Source organism: Mustela nigripes, chromosome 7, assembly GCF_022355385.1.
Source record: "Mustela nigripes isolate SB6536 chromosome 7, MUSNIG.SB6536, whole genome shotgun sequence".
Lineage (NCBI taxonomy): Eukaryota > Metazoa > Chordata > Mammalia > Carnivora > Mustelidae > Mustela > Mustela nigripes.
The window spans coordinates 113,585,935-113,602,620 of NC_081563.1; the positions used below are offsets into that span (position 1 = coordinate 113,585,935).

The 16,686-nt window shown below is 49.5% G+C and overlaps 1 protein-coding gene across 6 annotated transcripts; it reads left to right on the forward strand.

Annotated features, from left to right (window-relative positions):
- The first annotated feature begins 1,224 nt into the window (after positions 1–1,224).
- On the forward strand, positions 1,225–15,703 carry TBC1D20 (TBC1 domain family member 20). Of its 6 annotated transcripts, none has more exons than XM_059406717.1 (10): positions 1,225–1,438; positions 1,692–1,963; positions 2,891–3,038; positions 5,717–5,902; positions 7,926–8,006; positions 10,270–10,456; positions 10,582–10,683; positions 11,827–11,968; positions 12,983–13,170; positions 13,436–15,703. In XM_059406717.1, exons 4-10 carry the CDS (start codon positions 5,803–5,805, stop codon positions 13,689–13,691), a joined length of 1,056 nt encoding a protein of 351 aa, XP_059262700.1. In that variant the 5' UTR covers positions 1,225–1,438; positions 1,692–1,963; positions 2,891–3,038; positions 5,717–5,802; the 3' UTR covers positions 13,692–15,703. The 6 variants fall into 6 exon arrangements, with proteins under 6 accessions (XP_059262700.1, XP_059262703.1, XP_059262705.1 ...); XM_059406720.1 differs by having other exon boundaries at positions 2,894–3,038; XM_059406722.1 differs by lacking the exon at positions 2,891–3,038.
- The last annotated feature ends 983 nt before the right edge of the window (positions 15,704–16,686 follow it).

Here is a 16,686-nt window from a genome sequence, read left to right on the forward strand (position 1 = left end):
CTAGTGCTCCTTTAAAAGAGAGTGCATGGGGCACCTGGGTGTCTCAGTGAGTTAAAGCCTCTGCCTTCAGCTCAGGTCATGATCCCAGGGTGCTGGAATCGAGTCCCGCATCAGGCTCTCCGCTCGGCGAGGAGCCTGCTTCCTCCTCTGTCTCTGCCTGTCTCTCTGCCTACTTGTGATCTCTGTCTGTCAAATAAATAAAATCTTTAAAAAAATAAAAAATAAAAAGAGAGTGCATGGAGAATCACAAGGCAAAAAAGCATTCTTGGTTAAACTATCACAACTTCATGGTGAACTGTAATTAGACAATATGCTGCTCAGAGATGGGGTACCAGCCTAGGACAAGAACTGGTTATCTCCACTGGGATGCCTTGAACCAGTTGCTGAGCATTTGAGATTAGCTTTTCCCTCTCCATTTTCCCTGAGAGCTAGCCACGCTCCCTTGTTTTACAGAGGGTGAGAGTTGGCCCAAGCCTTGCAAAGACCACACACTTTATCCCTAGAGTTGTGATGGGGAGTAGAGCAGGTCACTCACTGTCTCATCAGCACTGCAAGCAAGAATAGAGCGTGTGCCTGTGCCCCACACTCCATCATGAATCTCAGCTTCTGGGCTTTTCCAACATAAATACATTTATCTTTTCATGGGAAGACAGATGATAAGACAGTAAGATAGTAAGAAGGATAGATAAGATAGGTGCTCATTTTCCGTGAATAGTCAATTTGTACCCCTCGAAAGGGTACAACTCACATAACCATCTATGTGAACCCCACTTTCTGGCCTTGAGCAGTGCACAACCTGCGGAGCTGGATGCTTGGGTTCTTCTGAACCCTGAAGTCACCAAGTATGACGACGGGAGCTCGCGTGGGGAGGTGAAATAGAGGTAAAATCCTTGGTAAACAAAAATAATAGCTCATACTTGTGGGGCAGTTACTATACGCTTCTAAGTGTTCTAGAAACTTTCCCAATAATTCCGTGAGTTCAGTAAGTTTATCATCATCAGTATCATTTTACAGATAAGAAAAGCAAAAGAAATGGCAAAATCTGATCCTGAACACACTTACTCAAGTGTGCCTACCAGAATCTACAGTTCGTATGGAACTCCCTGGCTCGATCCCCGCGCTCTTCCTTTCGCCTCTTAGAGCGCCTGCGCGTGTGTCCCCGCGACCGCCTTCCGCCTGGCGCAGCCGCCGGTCACGTGCCGGCGCGGGGGCGGGGCCCACGCGGGGACGCCTGCGCGCCTGCGCGCCGCGGGCTGACCGATTCTACCCTGTCCGGCAGAGCCGGCTGTGGGTCCCGCGGCCATAGCTGCGTCTTCCTTCAGCTCTGTCACCAGCCGGGGCTCGGGCCCGAGCCCGGGCCCCCGGGACATGGCCCTCCGGAGTGCGCAGGGCGACGGCCCCACCTCCAGCCGCTGGGACGGCGGCGCGGAGAAGACAGGTACGGAAGCCTGCGGGGCCGCCGAGGAGCGACCTTCGGGGATGGCCCGAGGGGCAGGGACGGCCCTTCGGGGTTAGGCTTGGGACAGCTGTCGGAGGAGCGGCCCGGGCTGCAGGCGGCGTCCGGGAGTGGGGGTTGGGGGTGCCGCGGGCTGGGGGGCCCGAGGGACCGCGCGGGCTGTGCCCAGGCGCCGCGGGCCGGGGTCGGGATGCCGGGAGAGGAAAAGGGTGATGGGCCCGGTCACGTCTGAAAGGGAAGCGATTCTGGAGTTTGGGAGTCAGCGGATGCTGAGACCAGAGGAATCCTGCTGGCCGACTCGTGTCCCCAATGCGAAGGACGGGCGGGGGATCTGGTCCGGCTTCGTCACGTCTAGGGAGAATTGGGTCTCCCGGAGAACTGAGGCCGAGCCTCCACCCCCGACTCGAAGCTGTCCGGCCACGTCTGCACACTCCTGGTGCCTCCTCCCTAGTTGTAAGGCACGTTTCCCCGACTTCATTCATCTCTCGCCGACTTGAATTACGCAGTGTACGTGCACCACTTATTTCTTTTTTAATTGCCATAAAAATCCAGCCTTTTAAAACGTGTAGTTCACTGGTTCTTAGCACGTTTACAGGGTTGTGCAATCATAGCCACCATCTGATTCCAGAACATTTCTAATTCCAAAAAGAAACCCCCATCACTCCCCATTCTCCCGTCTCTGCAGGTCCTGGCAACCACTAATCTACTTCCTATCTCGATCCTGTGCCGCCTAATTTAATGTTACTTAATTGTGTAGAAGAAAACGATTCTGTCAGATTTTTATAGTTTCATACTAAGCAGTAATTTCTATGAAATCATGGTTGTGCAGTGTTTTTGAATGTGTTTTACATACAGCTAAAACAGGACACTTAAAATTAGTAATGTTTACTCGGTAGGAGGAAAATAATCCCTTTTTCTCCTAAGATTAAGGTAGGCTTCCCATTTTTCCGCCCTCTGATGGGTGCTACCCATAATAGAACCAGCCACATGTGCAACCCACATTTTGGTGAAGCACCTGGTGTCCACACCTTGTTTCTCTGGGCTCATTTTCTGTTATCTTCCTTTCCTCCTACTCACTCCTCATATTACTTCGTTGGGGCCTTTGGCCTTGTAACCCTTTGCTAGTGTTTTTGTATGACATCTGTCCTCATGGCATAATAGTGCCCCAAGCAGTATGGGTTTTGTGACCTGTTGTAATGTCCCTAGGTTGTGAGGCTTTAACTTTTTTTTTTTTCTTTAACTTTTCCTTGGTTTTGCTTCTCTGTGAGGAATTTGGAGATGAGAGTTTTGTTCTGCTTTTAATCATATTGGAGAATTGTTGGCAAAGTTACTAATATTGGAAGCCCTTTGTAGACCTTATGATCAGATTGGTTTACTCTCTAGAATATTTTTCTTTATTGTTGGGGTAAAGCAGTTTTTTGTTTTGTTTTTAAGTAGGCTCCACAGAGCCCAACAGGGGCCTCGAACTCACCACCCTGAGATCAAGACCTGAACTGATATCAAGAGTCGGATGCTTAACTGACTGAGCCACCCAGGCGCCCCAAGCAGTTTTTCTTAATACATGCTTGTCTTCATGTTTCAGGTAGTTAATAGATCTCTGCTGATTTAGATACTGTTTGTTGAAACTAATTAGGACTTCCAGAAACAGAGGTTACTTTGTTTTATTTTGTTTTTAGTAGGAACCTTACTCCAAGTAAGGTAAGGCTTTCCTCTCCCACGGTGTTTATGTGGTACAGGTATGAAGTTCAAACATAAAATTTTAAGTTAGTTTCCAGTGTCAGCATTAAGAGTTCAAGGGATGGGACAGGAGGTGTCTGTCTGAGGGACTCTGTCTCCCCTCTGGCTGGGTCTTCCATTGTTTCTATTTTGGCCAACATTGGTTGGTTTCAGTGTAACTTATGTTGAAAGACTGTAAAGCTTTCTCTGGGTGCCCGACTGGCTCAGTTTGTGGAGCATGCAACTCTTGATCTCAGGGTTGGGAATTTGAGGGAGTAGAATTTACTCAAAAATGAAAAAAAAAAAAAAAAATTAAAAAGGACTGTAAAGGTTTCTTGATGTGTAAGCTTAAACCAAATTAATCAGTATGTACTCTCACATAAGATTTAATTAGTGTGTAGATTATATGTATTTTGCTCATATGGAAAAAAAAAATTTTTTTTAAGACTTGTTTATTTATTTTAGAGGGGGAGTGGCAGAGGGAGAGACTCTTTAAGCAGACTCCACACTGAGCCAGAGCCAGATGATGCAGGCCTCAATCTCATGACCCTGAGATCATGACCTGAGCTAAAACGAAGAGTTGGACACTTAACTGACTGTACCACCTAGGTGCCCCTGAAAAAACTTTTAGAGGATCTTGGCTAAAGTCGTGAGATCAAGCCCCATGTTGGGCTCCCCGCTCAGTGGGGAGTCTGCTTGACATTGTCTCTCCCCCTCTTCCTCTGCCCATTCCCCCCCTTCCATGCACACACTCTAAATCAATCAGTCAATCAGTCAATCGGTCAGTCTTTAAGAACTTGATGCATCTTATAAACAAACATTAGACCTGTTAGGTGCTAAGCTAACAGAGGGAACTGAGAGTTGATTTTTTCATGATCTCTAGGTGGAGTTACCATTTAATTTAACATCCAAGCTGGGACTTTTCTGAGAGTGCAGTTAGCAGGAGGGGTTTACTGTGGGTAATGATGCCAGGACTATAGACATAAACCAAGAATCTCTCAAACTGGAGCAGGGGGTCACCCTACTCGGTTACCAGGGAAAGTAACAGTCTAGCCAGGAGAACTGGCTTACCTGGGTGAAGAGTCACCTGTGTTGTATTCCTGTCTGCACCTCTGGGTGCATGTGACTCCTGGCCAGTGATGCCTCTGTGTGGTTTGTATGTCACCACTGTCGTAGGTAACCAGGACCATTAGTACCAACTTTCATGGTGTTAATAATGTGTGTCTTGGTGATGGAAACAATTTGTCTCAGAATAGACTGTTACTGAGGAAAGCTGCTTAGTGACCCTTCTAAAGCCTAACCTTCCTGCCAGCGTTACCTTCCCCTTAACTGGATCGTGCACCTTCTTTAAGCTACATCAGTATTTCTCAAATGAGTCTGTTTCCTGTTAGATGAAAGGACCTTGTGTTTCTTGGATCCAAGTCTAGCTTTTGCTCCCTACCCCACCACCTTCCTCTTGAAATCCCCCCTTCCTCTTGAAATTACACTCTTCAGTAAGGCATTCTCAAGTTAGCCTGACCTCCAGCAGGCTCTTTGAGCTCTTGGTGTCCGCACGTCCCTTTTGGGGGGCAGTTATACTACACAGTATTATAACGTCTCTTTGGCATTGTCTTGTTTAACTTTTATTGCATTTGCTATTCCTAAAATTAGATATACCGCATTAAACTGTGAAAGCATATTAACATATTCTTTTCGATAGAAAAATTACCATAGGACATACATCAACCACAGACTCTCAGCCAATTTCCTAAAAAGGAGTTTAAACACAGTAAAATGTTAGTGTATAAATCACAAACTATCACATAAGGACATAAGATGCTTAAAACATTACTTTCGGCACACCTGTAACTCACATGGTCTTCAAGAAGCAGTTGCTCTGTGTGCACGATCATGCCGCCCTTAGCACCAGCCAACTGGAGACCCAAATACAACCTTCAGTATTCTGCTTTTGAAAATATCTCTATGTAGGGGTGTCTGGCTGGCTCGTTTGACAGAGCATGCAACTCTTCTTAATCTCTAGGTCATGAGTTCAGGCCCCACATTGGGCGTTGGGCGTGGAGTCTCAAAGCCTTTAAAAAAAAAAAAGAAAGAAAAAGAAAAAATCTCTCTGTAATTCTGATGTTACCACTTGTATTAGTATGTAACTGGAGAATTTTTTCTCACAGGGTTTTAAAAGTAGTGAATTTTGGTGGCATGTATATAAACAAGAGGAAAAAATTTTTATATAAAGACATATGTCTGTTCTGTGAAGTTTGTTACTAGGAAAGAAAGCATTTTATTCTATTCCAAAACATTAATAGTATCAGATATGCCTGAATTCCCTGAGTGTTTATTATCATTGTAATTCCTTTCTCGTTACTTATATGGCCTATCTCCTTAGTGTTTTGCACTAAGTGTTTTGTACTTAGGCACTAATTACAGATCTGTAGATCAACTTTAAAAATACCTACTTGTACCTCAAACCAAATAAGGAGGTTGAGCCCAGCACAGAAAATGCACACATGCTGAATATGCACCTGGTGCCTTTTCTCCTTTGTTTTGCAGACTTGAACGCCAAAAAGAAAAAGAAAGTGGCAGAGATATACCAGGCTCTGGACAGTGACCCCACCGATGTGGCTGCCCTTAGACGCATGGCTATCAGTGAAGGAGGGCTCCTGACTGATGAGATCAGGCAGAAAGTGTGGCCCAAGCTCCTCAATGTCAACACCAATGACCCACCTCCTATATCAGGTAATGGTGAGGGGTGGTTCTGAGGGAAACTTGTCTAGGACACAAGGATAAAAGATGCCAGGGGGCGCCTGGGTGGCTCAGTTGGTTGGGCTATCTTCGGCTCAAGTCGTGGGCTCGGGGTCCTGGGATCGAGCCCCCCATTGGACTCCCTGCTCAGCGGGGAGCCTGCTTCTCCTTCTCCCTCTGCCTGCCACTCCCCCTGCTTGTGCTCTCTCGCTTGCTCTCACTCTCTCTCAAATGAATAAATAAAATCTTTAAAAAAAAAAATTCCAGGATCTTTGATTTTGATACTCATTTTAAGATAACAGTAAATGAGTAAACCTAAAGCAATTTAGAACATGTTTGGGCCTACTCTAAAACTGATAAGTGGAATTTTCTTCAAAAAATGGAATGAACTTTTATTAGGTTGATCGATAGCTTTTATTGGCTGGGTAGGGGAGTTTATTATTCCAGGTTCTATATTCACTTAGAGGTGGGTTATAGGAAATCTGTATTTTAACAAGCTCCCCAGCTAATGCTGGTGCAGATGAACTCATTTTGAGGAACACTGGTTCATGGGGAGAGAGAATACGTCTCTGGTCCTTAAGCAAAACAAAACAAAACTTTTTTATTGGGGAAATACTAAGATCGGTTTGAATTCTAAAGTTCTGTAACAGTATGAAAAGCTGTTACTAGGGCACCTGGGTGGCTCAGTCAGCTGGGAGTTTGACTCTTGATTTCAGCTCAGGTCTCAATCTCGCAGTCATGGGATCGAGCCCCATGTGGGGCTCTATGCTCAGTGGGGAGTCTGCTTGAGATTCTCTCTCCCTCTTTCTCTGCACTTCCTCCCCATGTGCTCTTGTGCACATTCTCTCTAAAATAAATACATAAATCTTTTAAAGAAAAGAAAGGCTGTTATTTAACTGTTTGTAAGGCCCATGAGAAAGCAGTTCCTTGGAATATAGAACAAAATACAAAGAAAGTATGGGAGAGCAGTGAGTACACTCTGTCAGTCATTCACTCAACAAACATTGATTGCTTTCCTGCTATGTATGGCCAGAGTCCAGGTGCTGGAGCTATCATTCGTGTGGCAGGTACTGGTTGTGCTCCTGTTGTGTGCCAGGGGCTACACGTGAGTCCCACGGCCTCTGCTGATGCGCTCAGGGCACTGCTGGGCAGCCCAGTAAGTGTTTAGCTGTTGGAAACTGGCTGCATCAGAGCAGTCAGCCTTCAGTGGGAAGGAAAAGATGTTGCCACATTTCACACTCTAAACCTTGAGATGATGTTCTTCTGTCAGATTCCAGACTTTCCAGATCTTTAGAAGATGAAGTCTGTGTGCAGGGAGGTGTTACGCAGGCTCCTCTGGGAGCTTTGGATTTGGATTGTGCTGGAAATGTGCACCTGTTAGATAAGACTGGGTTCGGGTTGAGGGAAATGTACACCGGTTCCATTTTCAACAGCTAGAGACTGCCGCCTCACTTTCACACTGCGCTGGACTTCTCCACCGAGCACAGGCTCCTATTCACAGTGTCTTAGTTTTTAAATTTCAGGGTCAAGAGAGGTTATGTTCTTCTTTGTGTGAGTGTATCTTAGTGCTCCTTCCTGAACAGCTCAGCGCTCCCCAGGCTGCATAGATGTTCGGGTTTCCTGGGGATCTGTGCTTTTAGCATTCGTGATCTCGTTTGATCAGCATAGTCACCTGAGAAGTACATAGGAAGGAAATAGCCCCATTTTACCCACGTGGACGTTGAAATTCAGAGCAGTCCCCCAGTGACACGCAGGAGCAGCCTCCAGTAGGCTTCCTGACTTCTCTTCTGCTCCTTCCGCCTCACCCTGAACAGTGTGCGTCCCTCTTACTGTCGCTGTGACTCAAATGAAACAACCTGTGTGGAAGGAACTAAGCTGGGGATTCCTGGTGTCCCGCCCTCTTCAGGAAAAAGCTGAAGGATGTCCTCTAGGCCCTTGATACCATACGAGAACGTTTCTGTCCCTGATCTGGCTTCCCAGACATTCCTGCAGTAACGTGTTCCTTCTCCTCCCACAGGGAAGGACCTTCGGCAAGTGAGCAAGGACTACCAGCAAGTGCTGCTGGACGTCAGGCGCTCCTTGCGGCGCTTCCCGCCTGGTGAGAAGCGCCCTCAGTCCCGCCATCCCGGAGTTGCTGTCCCAGCTTCGCACACGTCCTCATGCTGCTGCTTCCGTCTGGGCCCACAGTGTGACCTCGAGGGGGCCCCTGCCTCCTCAGGGGCCCTTTGTACTCTCAGTCTGCTGAGACATTCTCTCACCGGCTCGGTCATGTTCAGACCCCCACCGTGAAAGCCTGGCTTAGAGTGATTTCTCTTGGCCTAGAGGTGGTGGATGAAAGACCTAGAGGCTTTCCCCCCTTCAGAGCCACCGAAGAGACTCCATAGGGACTGCTAGGGCCATGGTCCGGCCTTAAAGAGCAGATGGGTTTACAAGGGGGCACTAAGAGGTATCATACCTTCATTTGATTAGATATACAGATAGGGATATCTTATCTATGCCTCTTTTGGGTCCCTGGATCAGAAGGGAGGCCATTCCCTGCACGTTTTAAGGGTCTATTTGAAAATATCACTTCCCATTCTGGGAAACTTGAGAAGGACCCACTGTTGTCTCCATGTTCACAGCGAAGGAAGCTGGGCAACAGACCTCGTGTTTATGATCCATTTCTCTTCCTTCGGCAGCCTCACCTTTGTTGAGGTCAATGAAGAAAGGAGGATTGCTAAAGGGGACAGGAGCCTCCAAACTCCTTGCCTTACTCTTCTGAAACCATGCTCTGGCTTGGATTTTGCCTCTTAAATCTTGCTTGAGCCCCTGCTTATGATTCCTGTGTAGCCAGTAGCCTGCCCGCTTGCTTTTGATAAAAATGTCTGCCCATGGCCCAGTCCTCTTTCCCTCTCCTGCTGGTTTGGATGAGACCGTGCAGGCAGGTGCCCTCGCTTCCCTCTAGGTAACCTGCTTTTCCTCTGAACCCTTTCTTCCTCTTCCATTTATGGAACATCGGTCTGTGTGGTTCGCTATGTGGGCTGCACTTTCCATGTGGCTTCATATTCTTTTTACATCCATGTTCTTTTGAGCTCAGCTAACCTCTCTTACTCTGAAAATTCAAACAGAGTTTAGTCTTGTTCTCTTACCACTTTGGTTACTTTCCCTAACCATAGTTGTTAATTCCATTTTCTTTTAATTGGGTCTTTTAGAGGAAGCTTTTTTGAGAAGGGGTTTCCAGATATGTCTTGGATCAAGATATATTCCTGTGATTCTTAGTTTGGGTTAGGGGAAAACATGCAACTCTTAATTTTCTTATTTTTATATCATTTCATACCCATAGGAAAGTTGCAAAAATAGGACAAATAATTCCCTAGATGCCTTTTATGCAGATTTCCTTATATGTTAACGTTTAACTATATTTGCTGTGTTGCTGTAGTATTGCTTTGTCTGTCTCCTGTACACACACACACACAGACACACTTTTTTTCCCCTGAACTATTTAAGAATCAGTTACAGACATGGTGTCCCTTTACCCCTCAATATCTCAGGGTGTGGTTCTTAAAAACAAGGCTCTTAAGGGTGCCTGGGTGTCTCAGTGGGTTAAGCCGCTGCCTTCAGCTCAGGTCATGATCTCAGGGTCCTGCAATAGAGTGCTGAATCAGGCTCTCTGCTCAGCAGGGAGCCTGCTTCCCCCTGTCCCTCTGCCTGCCTCTCTGCCTAATTGTGATCTCTCTCTGTCAAATAAATAAATAAAATCTTAAAAAAACAAAAGAACCAAAAAACAAGGCTCTTACAATAAATCAGCAACACACTGAAAACCACTGCTACTAACCTGTAGGTTTTATTCAGGTCTCACCCTTCACTGCTGTAAAGTCCTTTAAAGGAAAAGGCTATAAGAATGCAAGCAGCTCCTATTCAGTCATTCCGTCTCGTTAGCCTCCTTGATCCTGGAGAGTAGTTCCTCTGTGTTTTATGGCTTGGTTATTTTTACCAAATTCCCCTCAGTTTGGATTATGTCATGCGTAGACTTGGGCAGGTGCCTGCCGATAGGCACCCCCCAGCGGTGAACCCGAGTTGTTTCAGGGCACCCTGTGAGGGGGCACACACGGGCGGGTGGTCTCGTGCCCGGCACTATTAGCCTTGGCAGCGGGCTGAGGGGGCGCTGGTGGTCCCCCCCCCACCCCGCCCCACCGCCCCTGTGCTCTTTCCCATATGCGAGTAGTGTTGGTGGGGCGGGGGTTTTAGTATGTTGCTGCCTGGCTGTTCATAACTCCTCCTTGTTAGTAAACACTTGGCGAATCGTTTGCTGATCATCTTCTTCCCCTCCATGGTAGCAGGCTGCTTGGGGTGTTCAGGCGCATCTCCCTTTCCCCCCGCAGGCATGCCAGAGCAGCAGAGAGAGGGGCTCCAGGAAGAGCTGATCGACATCATCCTCCTGGTCCTGGAGCGCAACCCCCAGCTGCACTACTACCAGGGCTACCACGACATCGTGGTCACGTTCCTGCTGGTGGTGGGCGAGAAGCTGACAGCTTCCCTGGTGGAGAAACTGTCCACGCACCACCTCAGGTACCGGCGCAGGCAGATGTGAGGCTGAGGCTCAGTCCTCGGCCCATTTGCTCATCCCGTTCTACCCACTTGACCCTGATCTGAGCATTTGATCTGACCGAGCTCACTGAACTGTCTCCATGCAGGGACTTCATGGATCCAACAATGGACAACACCAAGCATATATTGAACTATCTGATGCCCATCATTGACCAGGTGAATCCCGAGCTGCATGACTTCATGCAGAGGTACGCACACGTCTCCACTTTTTTTTTTTTACGGATTTTGTTTATTTGACAGACAGACACAGTGAGAAGAGAGCATACAAGCTGGGGGAGTGGGAGAGGGAGAAGCATGCCTTCCACTGAGCAGGGAGCCCGATGCAGGGCTGCATCCCAGAACCCTGGGATCATGACCTGAGCCAAAGGCAGATGCTTAATGGCTGAGCCACCCAGGCACCCCCGTCTCCACTTAGGTATATCCGTGCACATGCGCACCCACACCCATTTGACTCTCTCCGGGCCGTGGTCTCTTTTTCACAAGTCCAGCTCTATCTCACCGCCGTCACATGTTGACTAGTGTTAAGTTCTTTCAAGTTGTCCTTTCTGTTTGCCAGCGAGCTGGGTAATTCAGTTCTGTACAGTCTGGGAGCATTTTAATGGGTACTGTGCTCGTGGGGGCAGAATATGCAAGATGTCACAGCCCTTGAGGTCACAGCTGGGGGTGGAGGGAGGTGAGTGTGCCGAGGTGGACTTTGAGGTTATTGCTGCAAGAGAAGGACATACTACTGTAAGATCCCGAATCAAGAAGGAGAGAAGGCCATCTGTTGGTTGTTTTATTCTCCAGGGTCCAAGGAGAAGAAATGCTTCTTTGCAAATCTCATATGATTTCTTTTTTCTGTTTTGTGTAATTAGAAATTAATCCTTGGCCAATGCCTCACCTTCCCCTCCCCCCTTTTTTTAAAATAATGTCTTTGTCTTAAGATGTTTCAATCATCTCATGGTAACAATTAATACAGTTGTGTCTCTAACCCTGAGAATATGTGCCTTTGTCTGCCAAAAGGATATATGACTTTCTCAGAAAGAAAACCATGGTATTCTGTGGTAACAGCTGCTGTTTCTTCCTGTAATTGACATTGGTTAGGCATTAGGAAAGCAGCCAGTGAGATAAGGCAGTCAGGACCCCATCGTAGTTTTAGTGTCATGATGGTGGGTATGTTTTGAGGACTTTGTGTTTGGTGAGAAGATACTGAATTCCTAGGGGGCTGAATTTTCCAGGAAGTGTATTTCCGAAATTCTTCCTTCTCATGAGCACTGAGGACAAAGATGCTCCAGAGAACGGGAAGGGACAGCCCATCGGGGAATCTAACATCTGAGTTTCCTTGCTCTTAGTGCCGAGGTGGGAACCATCTTTGCCCTCAGCTGGCTCATCACCTGGTTTGGGCATGTGCTGTCTGACTTCAGGCACGTCGTGCGGTTATATGACTTCTTCCTGGCCTGCCACCCGCTGATGCCCATTTACTTCGCAGCCGTGGTAGGTACAGGCCACAGGCCAGCACCTAGGTTCACCGTCACCCATTCCAGCTTGATTGTTTTTCCTCAAGGGAAACCTGGCGATTATGGGAAGGTGGGAAAGACGGCATTTCCCAGACTGATGCCCCCGGACACCGCTCTGTGCAATGTGACGAGCGTCATGGGGAAGGATGAGGCCCTGTGTAAAAATAGGATTGAGAAGTACTTGGTTAAACCAAGTTAGAGATCTGTTTCCTGCATGATTCTTCAGAACCTTTAAAATACTCGTGCGTGTTACGAATTGTCCCTGTTCCTCTCGACCTCTCCCGGAACTAGTAGAGAGACTGCCGGCTGCAGGCCAGGGAGGGAGGAGGTGCGCCACGACGGGGGAGCACTGACGGGGCTTGGTGGGGTTCCAGTTCTTAGGACGGCCTGAATCGTGGAGATCAGGGCGGAGGTGGGAGCGCATGGACACCCTTCAGGGCTTTTTTTTTTTTTTTTTTTTTACTTATTTATTTGACAGAGAACACAAGTAGACAGAAGCAGGCAGAGAGAGAGGAAGGGAAGCAGGCCCCCTGCTGAGCAGAGAGCCTGATGCGGGACTTGATCCCAGAACCCTGAGATCATGACCTGAGCCGGAGGCAGCGGCTTAACCCACTGAGCCACCCAGGCGCCCACCCTTCAGGGCTTTTGAAAGGGGAGCGAGACTGTTCTTTCTGCTGCTTTGAACCATTATTTTCTGTGTGGGAGCTCCAGGAGTCTCCTTGTGATCCCTTTCCTTTTCTTCCTCCTTAAAGAACCTCCTGCATTTCGTTGGTCAGCCTTCCACATCCTGGGGCGGAAGTTTGCCTGTAGCAGGAAGGGCCAGCCCCCTGGGAAAAGCCCCCTGGGAAAAGCATACATACATTATTCCTTCGTAGCTGGATGCAAGAGTCTGCCATCTTACTGATTTAAATTCCTCTTTAAGGAGAAGGATGTGTAAGTGGCGAAGGCTGTGCGTGGCCCGATCTCTGATGCAAGGCCTTGCTCCCCACAGATCGTGTTGTATCGAGAGCAGGAAGTCCTGGATTGTGACTGTGACATGGCCTCGGTCCACCACTTGTTGTCCCAGATCCCTCAGGACCTGCCCTATGAGACGCTGATCAGTAGAGCCGGAGACCTGTTTGTTCAGTTTCCGCCGTCTGAACTGGCTCGGGAGGCAGCTGCCCAACAGCAGGCCGAGAAGTGAGTGGGGCCAAGGCTCTGGCCGAACTGGGGGTGTCTGTGAATGAGCAGAAGTGGTGGGGGATGGTGTCTTCGGGGTCAGGGCTGGGGGATAGTTCCAGAGCTCTAAGCTCAGGCCCAAGGAATCCCTACTTCAGTCTTCATGGGTCTCTGTCAAGAAGAGCCTTCCGAGCAGCAGCAGCTCTGCCCTCAGCCTCTGTAAGGATCTGTTCTTTCCTTCTCTTCCTTCATAGTGTTTCCTTCTTCTGTCTCTCCGCCCCAGCAGGACGGCCGCCTCCACCTTCAAAGACTTTGAGCTGGCGTCCGCCCAGCAGAGGCCTGACATGGTGCTGCGGCAGCGGTTTCGGGGACTCCTGCGACCTGAGGACCGAACGAAAGACGTCCTGACCAAACCGAGGACCAACCGCTTTGTGAAGCTGGCGGTGATGGGGCTGACGGTGGCGCTTGGAGCGGCTGCCCTGGCTGTGGTGAAAAGCGCCCTGGAGTGGGCCCCAAAGTTCCAGCTGCAGCTGTTCCCCTAGAGGCCAGGGAGGGCACGTCCTCCTCTGGCAACTGAGGTCTCACCCTTCTATGGAAGGATTGGGAGGGGGTGGCATTTCCTTTATTAAAAGGGTTTCTGTCAAGGGTTTTCTCTTCCTGCCCAGCCCCCACCCACCCAACTGCCCCTGGTCCGCCTTAGGTTCAGAGGCTGCTGGCACCTGGCAGCTGCCCCCGGGGGGCCGGGCCATGGGACCCCTCTCCTTCCCCGCCGCCTGCTCCCTGCACTCCCCACCCGTGCCTCTGGGAGGGGGGCGCTGTGGGTTAAGGGAGCTGCCAGCTGCTGGGGAGCCCGCCAGGCCTGGTTACTGGGGACCCTCTTGGCAGCCCTGTAGTAAGTGGGGCCCCCAGTCACCTTCTGTTCCATCTTCTGCTGCTGGGCTGGGGAGGCAGGAGCTGCTGCCGAGGGAGTTAGGCCTTGGACTGGAGGCAAGGGACAGAGGCTGCTAGCCAGGAATAAGGTCGGCCCCTCTCGAGAGCAGCTCCATTAGCTGGTCAGAAATCAGACAGACGTGAACTAGGTTACTAGGTAAATCCGACCTATTTTCAGCCTAGAAATCGCTTGGGCATTCCCAGTCAAACAGGAAGGAATGTGAGGTTGTAGGGCCCAGATATAAACTGGTTTTGCCTGCCTTCTTTTTCCTCCCTTTTCTCTCCCACAAGCCACATGGTGTTGCTCTTCAAGGACACTTTTATTACTATTTTTAGAATTACATATGCCCAACACGTAAGGTACCCTCACTCTAAAAATGATAGTTCCTTCACGGGAAAAATAGTCCTCATCAGCAAGATGAGCTTCTAAGGCCCTGAAGTTTCCTTTCTGCTCAACTGTTGAACATCTTACTCGAGCTAGAGCTTCTGTGTCACCAGCCCCACCCTTCCAGAGCGCCCCAGGCCTGCTCTCCTTCCTTCTCCTCAGACCACTGTTCTCCTCCCAAGTAGGCTCCCACTCCCTCCTGTCTTGGCTTTGTTGGGGGGATTCACTTTATCTCCTCAACTGCTGGTCTCTCCTTCCTGGTTGGAAATGTCACTGGAGACTTGTCAGCCACCAGAAGGGACACACTGCATCCTGAAGCGCTCAGGAGAGGCCGAGACCAGCCAGCCCCCGCCCCAAGCTTCTTGGAGGACTTTCCAGGCCTTAGGGGACAAGATGGATCATTCAGTCCTGGCCAGCTTTTCCTGTAAGCGAAACCAAGTTTGTGTGCGATGAACGCTGGCTTGGAAAAAAAGTGCCTTTCGCTGCTTTAAAGAATTGAGGTGTGGAGTATGAAGCAGCCATGTACTTTCATTTTCCTGTCTCTTGGGCACTGTTCTCTTGGCAGGTGTTTTCTTAAAGTGAATGTGCCAGAAGTCCTCTCCCTTAGCATCTCCAGACTGCAGAGTGGAGGGTGTTTAGCACGCCGGGCAGCCGGCAGGCCCGGAGCTGTGAGGGCAGGTGTCTCCGCCACGTCACGTGAGGGACGCTAAGCACTTTAATACCAAAGGTTAAAGTGAGGGGTCATTTTCTTAGCAGGAGTCCCACTTGGGGTAAGTGTAATGTGGATGGATTCTTCTCGACAGTGGTGGAATCATGAAGACAGAGGAAATTGTTCCAGGACGGAGAGGTAGTGATGCAGCAGGGAGTCCCAATCTTCCCCAGCAGGTTTGTCCCCTTACCACCTTTACAGATGGACAGCAGCATCGCGCCTCCTGCCCAGCACTGGGGCCTGTCTGTAAAGAGTAAAGGGATTGTTGGGGAAGAGGGAAGAAGGGGCATGGCATCAGGCTCCCGGGGCCACAGCTTTCGGATCCCAGAAAGCAAGTGGCACAGGCTTCTGTTGTAGCCGAAGGAGGGGGTTCATTTGTTTGGTAGCTTTGCTGACATCAGGATTCTCCCTGCCAATGAGAAGAAAGCATTATCCTTCTATCTTCAGGTGGTTTACTATTCTGTAAAGAATATCTGTAAATATTTTGTACAGAGCCCTGTATAAAATAAACAGCCATATGTGGTCACTAATCCGTCTCCTCCGTCCTTGTGCTCCCCCACCTCCCAGCCCGGCCTGGGCCTGTGCTGGAGTCTAGGGACTTCAGTTGGCCTTGACCTACCTGGAGAGCTTGGGGAGCACCTGCAGTTCTGTTTCTGTTTCATCTGCAAGAGGTATGACCTTCACACTCCAGGTGCTGCCCCGGAGGCACTGGTCCCAGTTAAGCAGCACAGGTGACATGGGCCATTGGTCTGGGGGATCTTGCCTGTTTTCCACATACTTCTGGAGATGCCTTAGGCTCTAAAGGCGGACATTTGGTTTGGGAACATAATCCAAGTGATGTGAATGCAACTTTATCTCCACATGTAATTGCCTCCTCAGAGGAGGTGTTGAGAGCTGTTCTAGCCAAACTCTACCAACACCTCTTAACACTGCCAGCCTTTGGACAGTGAGCCCAGGGCAGTACCAAGTGGCGTCCATCTTGAGCCTGAGGCCACCTTGGAGGCATGAATCCGTGTTGTCTAGGACGTTTATTGATGCTTCCCTGGCCCAGAGCAGAGGTGGGACGGCGCCCGAGCTGGACAGGCATCACTCAGCTCTTAGGCCATGTCCCACCACCACTGGCCAGCCCCGTGCTGCCCCTTGACCTGACACTCCTGACCACAGCTGGGGTGGCGGGAGGGCTAGTGTGTCACTTCCTGGCCTTGTGAGGTGAGGATCCGCCCCTCCCACACCGGCAGCTTCGTGAGCAGAGGTGTGTGAGCACGTGCGAGGCCTTTACTTCCATTTCAGTGAACATTTACTGGTCCATAAATGCCGCTAGTCAGCCCCACGCCCGGGGGCCCCGCCGGGCTCATCCAGGGATTATGTGGGGACTGCAGGGAGGAACAGGCCTGAGGCTTTTGCCAAATGCAACCAAGAGGTGACGGGCCCTGAGGCTCAGCCTGGCTTGTTCTTCCCCGTCTTGCATCCCCTTATCCCCTTACCCCTCTCCCTTCTACTGTGTCACCTGCTG

Excerpts from the sequence above, each read along its gene's own strand:
- TBC1D20 (XM_059406716.1), top strand. The coding sequence starts at position 1,369 with ATGGCCCTCCGGAGTGCGCAGGGCGACGGCCCCACCTCCAGCCGCTGG. Across the intron at positions 11,969-12,982 it reads CCATTTACTTCGCAGCCGTG|ATCGTGTTGTATCGAGAGCA; the intron begins GTAGGTACAGGC and ends TGCTCCCCACAG. Across the intron at positions 13,171-13,435 it reads GCCCAACAGCAGGCCGAGAA|GACGGCCGCCTCCACCTTCA; the intron begins GTGAGTGGGGCC and ends CCGCCCCAGCAG.